Source organism: Zea mays, chromosome 3 (genome assembly GCF_902167145.1).
Source record: "Zea mays cultivar B73 chromosome 3, Zm-B73-REFERENCE-NAM-5.0, whole genome shotgun sequence".
NCBI lineage: Eukaryota > Viridiplantae > Streptophyta > Magnoliopsida > Poales > Poaceae > Zea > Zea mays.
Window position 1 is genome coordinate 236,392,249 of NC_050098.1, and position 6,214 is coordinate 236,398,462.

General features: G+C 42.8%; 1 protein-coding gene across 2 annotated transcripts; it reads left to right on the forward strand.

Moving 5' to 3' along the window:
* The first annotated feature begins 899 nt into the window (after positions 1 to 899).
* Positions 900 to 4,460, forward strand: LOC100273633 (uncharacterized). 2 transcript variants are annotated; one of them, NM_001365742.1, is made up of 7 exons: positions 1,030 to 1,539; positions 2,373 to 2,434; positions 2,534 to 2,645; positions 2,749 to 2,842; positions 3,161 to 3,230; positions 3,628 to 3,766; positions 4,126 to 4,460. In NM_001365742.1, exons 1-7 carry the CDS (start codon positions 1,117 to 1,119, stop codon positions 4,216 to 4,218), a joined length of 993 nt encoding a protein of 330 aa, NP_001352671.1. In that variant the 5' UTR covers positions 1,030 to 1,116; the 3' UTR covers positions 4,219 to 4,460. The 2 variants fall into 2 exon arrangements, with proteins under 2 accessions (XP_035821631.1, NP_001352671.1); XM_035965738.1 differs by lacking the exons at positions 3,628 to 3,766; positions 4,126 to 4,460 and adding an exon at positions 3,381 to 3,560 and having other exon boundaries at positions 900 to 1,539.
* The last annotated feature ends 1,754 nt before the right edge of the window (positions 4,461 to 6,214 follow it).

Sequence of the window (6,214 nt, forward strand, 5' to 3'; positions counted from 1 at the left end):
TCTCTTGAAGTTGTTGAGCTCTCGCCATGACCTAGTCTGGTTCCTTTAAAGTGTCTTCGATCCTAAAAGGTTCAATAGATAAATGGAGTTGTACGACATAGAGTTTTTGGAACCTAGAGTTTAATTAATGTTGCAGTAATGAAAAACCAATGCCACATCGCCGGTGCATGTACTACCTAGAGTTTTTAGAACGGTTTTCTAGGTACAAGAGACATCTAATAGACTGTATGATACAACTCTTAGCCCTATTATTCATACAATTAAAAAACAATATATATAAAAATTCGTGAACTCTTGTTTTTTTCACTTAACTCCCTAAAGTACCCTCTAGAGATGCCGACTGTCTCCAGCAACGTACTCTATATTCATCCTCTATATCTGTCCTTTACAGTCTCCTCTAAAAGATTTCATCCTCTATATCTCATTTCTCTCCAACAACGTCCTCTAAATCACGTCCTCTATACTCAAATACCCACATTAAAGACATTTTTTAATTTTATTTTTTGTACCTATGTATTTATCATACTCTCAAATGTATTGTACATATTTTAGTTTTGCTAAACAGTTATTTAAAAGTAGTCAAATGGATAGAGGACCGTTTAGAGAAACTCTATATATAGAGAATCCAACAGCGTCCTCTAAATTTAAAGGACCGTTTAGAGGACGTTGCTGGAGAGCGTAGAAGACGGTTTGGTACTCTATATTTAGGGTAGAGAACCCTTTAGAGAGCCTTGTTGGAGCCGGCCTTAGCCCGGATGGAAGTGTACTTTGAAACTATCGTCGAAAACAAACCGTTGCGACTGCAAAGGAGGCCCATGGGTTTTATGCAGAGTGGGCCAGCGAGTGCTCGAAGCCTCAGCCTCCTCCCTGAGTTCCGACGTTGCCCGGGAGGGGTGGGGAGGGGAGCGGCCCATTTGGATTTGGAAGCATCCTCGGCGGCGAGCGGCGGCGTCGCATTCACTCTCATCTCTCTCTCACACAGATTCCGGCTCCTTTTCCCTCTCCCCCAATTCAAAATCAACCCCCCTCGTCGCAAGGCCACAACAACTCCACTCCTCCCCATCCCTAGCTAGCCACTAGGGTTTGCCAGCCTTTGCAGCGTCGCGCTCGCGTCTCATGCCCTTGCCCATCGACGGTAGACGAGAGCGAGCGGTCTGTGTTCGTGGAGCAGGGGCCGGCGCCATGGAGATCAACATCGTGGACAAGTACGAGAAGCTGGAGAAGGTCGGGGAGGGCACCTACGGCAAGGTGTACAAGGCGCAGGACAAGGCGACGGGGCAGCTGGTGGCGCTGAAGAAGACCCGCCTCGAGATGGACGAGGAGGGCATCCCGCCCACGGCGCTCCGCGAGATCTCCCTCCTCAACCTCCTCTCCCACTCCATCTACATCGTCCGCCTCCTCGCCGTCGAGCAGGCCGCTAAGAATGGCAAGCCCGTCCTCTACCTCGTCTTCGAGTTCCTCGACACCGATCTCAAGAAGTACCTCGACGTCTACCGCAGGGGGCCCAGCGCCAGGCCGCTCCCCGCGACACTCATCAAGGTACTAACCACGCTTACGTGCTTCTTCTCACTCGGAGAGTAGCTATTAGTCACCTGCCCTGCCCAGTTCACCTCTATCGTCTGTCAAAATGATACATTTCTGTAGTTGATCTATCTTCTGCGCTCCATGACCAGAAATAAGTAGCCTGTCCGTTACGAAGCCGAACCTTGTCTACTGCATATGCTCCGATCGATCCCTGCAATTGACCACCTCGTGACCAGAGCAAACTAGCCCGCGCGTTACAAATGGTGTTTTCAGCACTGATAAAGGTGTGTATCTAATTGGATCATCATAGGTTGAAAGCATCGGGCCGTAAGCCCGTAAAATCGAAAACTTACCTGTGAAATTAAATTCGGATGTTCTGTCTGTACAAGTTCTCCTGGTTCTGCACTGAACATAGGCGCGTTTACATTGTTTATCAGATTCAATAGTTGTAGGACAGCATGTACTGTATTTTTCAGGAAGCTGGCAGTTGATGTGATGCTCTGTGTTTGCATTTTATCGAATTAACGACAAGGGAGTTAAGTTTTAGAAGCAACTACCCTGCACTTGTTATTGATATATGTGAGGACCCAGGTTGGTCCCCAGTCCCCTTTGATTGGCGCTCTGTCCCTGTGATTTGAGGAAAGTTCCAGTACAACACACTGTATTTTTATTAGTGAATGAAGCATTTAGTACATCATGGATGACAAACCATTTTCTTCTGCCTTTTACTCTCAGAACTTCTTTAGCCAACACACACTGTATTCTTGATTCTTGGTTCTGATGTGCCAAGTTTAGAAGTTCACCCTCCTTTGGCTGCTTTTCAACTAATGCACTTTACTTCTTTCTAGAATTTCCTGTATCAGTTATGCAAAGGAGTTGCACACTGCCATAGCCATGGTGTCCTTCACCGGTTGGATTTCTCTTGTCTAATTTATATTTCTGAACTCATCAGATGAGTATAACATCACATTTTTCCACTTTTATGGTTCATGCTCAAATTTATTTATAGGGATTTAAAGCCACAAAACCTGCTGGTGGACAAGGAGAAGGGTATACTGAAGATTGCTGATCTGGGACTCGGTAGGGCTTTCACTGTGCCCATGAAAAGCTACACCCATGAGGTACTGGTTACCATCTGGAGTTGGAAGGCTGGATGCACTTTTAATTTTTAACAGAGTTTCTGAGAATGATCCAGTAAGTTCTCTATATTCTGTATCTGTATAGATTGTGACCCTTTGGTACAGAGCTCCTGAAGTTTTGCTTGGAGCAACACATTACTCAACTGGCGTTGATATGTGGTCTGTTGGATGCATCTTTGGTAAGTCTGTTCTCCTTTTTTAGCCTTGAGTCATGATGCCAAGTACTTTGTCTTGTACTGGAAACTTGACGAATTATATGTATATAATGTACGGAGTAAAATGCAATAACTGATGCATGATCTTGTACAAGGAATTTAGTAGTGCCCCAGTCCAAACTGTCTACATCATTGAATTTTTATGACCAACCAAATAATATATTGTGTTTAGGCTTAAAATGTTGCCTTCGCTCCTCTTGATTCAAGAGATGGTGCATTCAAATGATTTTGTACTGTTGAAATCTTTTACCCCATCGTGACGTTCGTAGCTTTTTAATGCAGCTGAAATGGCCCGACGGCAGGCTCTCTTTCCTGGTGACTCGGAGTTGCAACAGTTGCTTCACATCTTCAGGTCCTTTTCTTTCCTTCTGTATCCAGTAATCGGTACCATAATATGAGCAGTACCTTCCTTAGTTGCTACAATAGTATGATTCTAATAATTGTCAAGTTGTTTTTCTTTTATCCTGTTGAAGGAACACTGACGCATAACATTTTGCTGCAGTTGTTGTATTTCATTAGTTCTTTGTTGGGATAATCTGAATGTGTTACTAAATGAGATGATAGTTTGATTTTCAATACTCTTCTCTGTTAGACACTACTCCAATGGCTAAATTACACTTGAAATCTTGCTTGTTTTAACTTTCAAGGTACAGTTTGCTATGCACATATTAATGACATTTTATATCAGTCTGGTTCTACCATCCTGTATTATACAATGTATTGACTGAAATATGCTTTTGAAAAAAAAGGTTGCTGGGAACACCTACTGAGGAACAGTGGCCTGGAGTGAGTGATTTAAGGGACTGGCATGAGTTTCCACAGTGGAAGCCCCAGGGTTTGGCACGTGTCGTCCCAACACTGGAACCTGAAGGAGTTGACCTTCTATCGGTAAGTTATAAGGGTGATTTACATGCCCATTTAGTGTGTTCTCTTAACCTGGAAGTGTGTTAATCAAGTAACCTTGCTTCAGTTACATACTTCGATCCACTTCCTTGTCATTTTTGAAATAGGTCTGTGCATATTTTTTGTATGGTGTCTTGCCCCAGTATGTGACTTGACTGATTGTGGAGTGCATTTATTCTTAACACACTTCCTAAATCATTATCCGGTTATGCTTTTAAAAATGAGAAGTGCAGTTATAGTTTCATTTGGATGTTTCACCATCCCTTTGAACAAAAAAAATAAGCTATGTTTTGTTTCTAAAAAAGAAAGAAATTGTGCTGACAATTTGTATTCATGTGTTGCAGAAAATGCTTCAGCTTGATCCTTCAAACAGGATATCAGCTTTAGCTGCGATGGAGCATCCCTACTTTAACAGCCTTGACAAGTCCCAGTTCTAGCCGTTGTACTATGTGGTTCAGAAGGCGCTACCCTCGTACAGAGAGATTTCCAATGGTGTTATGAATCTCAATTGCCATCTAGGCAACTGGTTCATGATTTTACCAATCTGTTAGTGAGTGAAAATCGTGCGAGGGTCATATGTGTTCCCCTTGTCTTAAAAATCTGGTGTGGTGTAGAACAAGAGTTACCTGTGGGAGGCCTGTGATAATGCCCTTTATGTCTCAACATCCATTTTCGTGCATTCCATGTTCTTCAATACGGACTTGAAACAGGAATTCTGATTTTCTTATTACTACCTTCAAGTTTCAGCTTTTTATTTTTTCCTAGCAAGCCTGTGATTTAATTTTTTTTCTCTTCCATGAAGTTCAAGCAAGCATTATCAAAGTCGAGCAACCAAGCTGAAATTCATAAGTAGAAAAAAATGATATCTAGAACATATTGGGATTAGGGGCTCTAGCTGAGTAGATTAGATGGTTGTACTAACACTCCTTAGGACTTGGGTCTTCTTTTGACAAAATGTTCAAGGAGTTTGAATGATATGTATTGGACATGACAGTCAAGTTTGGAGCATGAAAGAAACCAACATACACGGTGTTCCCTAGGGTATACATTTTTGTTTTGTAATTTTTGAGAACCGTTTAGTTGGTCAAAGTTTGGGTTTTGTATTTTCAAATTTAAATTGAAATACACCAAAAATCGGATTGAAAAATGTATCCCAGATCGGACTAAAAATAAGAAATACATCTAGAAACCAAACTTTTTGACCCAAAAGTTTACCCTAATGTTCCCACTCTTAGAGCATCTCCAATAGTTATGTAAATTTAGCACTCTAAATTATAAATTTAAGAGGTTGCTCAATTATTTTAAGGAGTAGAAAAATGTATGTGCTCCAATAATTTTCTATTTATTAATTGCTAATTTTTAAAGTTGTCTACGTCAAAAAAAGGCAAGCATGCTTTTTTTAATTGAGTTGCCGGTATAAATCAATATCACAATTTTCCCTATTGTCTTGAGAGGTCGAAGTTATCGATGAAAGACCAGACGGTCGCGACTGAAAGTCGCCTAGAGAGGGGTGAATAGGGCGAATCTGAAATTTATAAACTTAAGCACAACTACAAGTCGGAGTTAGCGTTAGAAATAAAAACGAGTCGGAGAGAGAGTGAAAAATAAATCACGAGCAAATAAAGAGTGAGACACAAGGATTTGTTTTACCGAGGTTCGGTTCTTGCAAACCTACTCCCCGTTGAGGTGGTCACAAAGACCGGGTCTCTTTCAACCCTTTCCCTCTCTCAAACGGTCACTTAGACCGAGTGAGCTTCTCTTCTCAATCAAACGGGACACAAAGTCCCCGCAAGGACCACCACACAATTGGTGTCTCTTGCCTTGGTTACAATTGAGTTGATCACAAGAAAGAATGAGAAAAAGAAGCAATCCAAGCGCAAGAGCTCAAATGAACACAAATCACTCTCTCACTAGTCACTATTTGATTTGGAATGAACTATGGACTTGGGAGAGGATTTGATCTCTTTGGTGTGTCTTGAATTGAATGCTATGTCTCTTGTAAGGTGTAGGAAGTTGGAAAACTTGGATGCCATGAATGGTGGGTGGTTGGGGATATTTATAGCCCCAACCACCAAACTAGCCGTTTGGTAAAGGCCGCTGTCGCATGGCGCACCGGACAGTCCGGTGCGCCACCGGACACTGTCCGGTGCGCCTGCCATGTCATCTGGCCGTTGGATTCCGACCATTGGAGCTTCTGTCTTCTGGGCCACCGGTCAAGCACTGTTCAGTGTCCGGTGCGCCATCTGGCTCTTCTCTGACTCTGGCGCGCACTGTAGCGCATTCAATGCGGTTGCAGACGACCGTTGGCGCGAAGTAGCCGTTGCTCCACTGGCACAATGGACAGTCCGGTGCGCCACCGGACAGTCCGATGAATTATAGCGGAGCGGCCTCCAGAATTATAGATGAAAAATGTATCCCAGATTGGACTAAAAA

Excerpts from the sequence above, each read along its gene's own strand:
- LOC100273633 (NM_001365742.1), top strand. The coding sequence starts at position 1,117 with ATGCCCTTGCCCATCGACGGTAGACGAGAGCGAGCGGTCTGTGTTCGT. Across the intron at positions 1,540-2,372 it reads TCCCCGCGACACTCATCAAG|AATTTCCTGTATCAGTTATG; the intron begins GTACTAACCACG and ends ACTTCTTTCTAG. Across the intron at positions 2,435-2,533 it reads AGCCATGGTGTCCTTCACCG|GGATTTAAAGCCACAAAACC; the intron begins GTTGGATTTCTC and ends ATTTATTTATAG.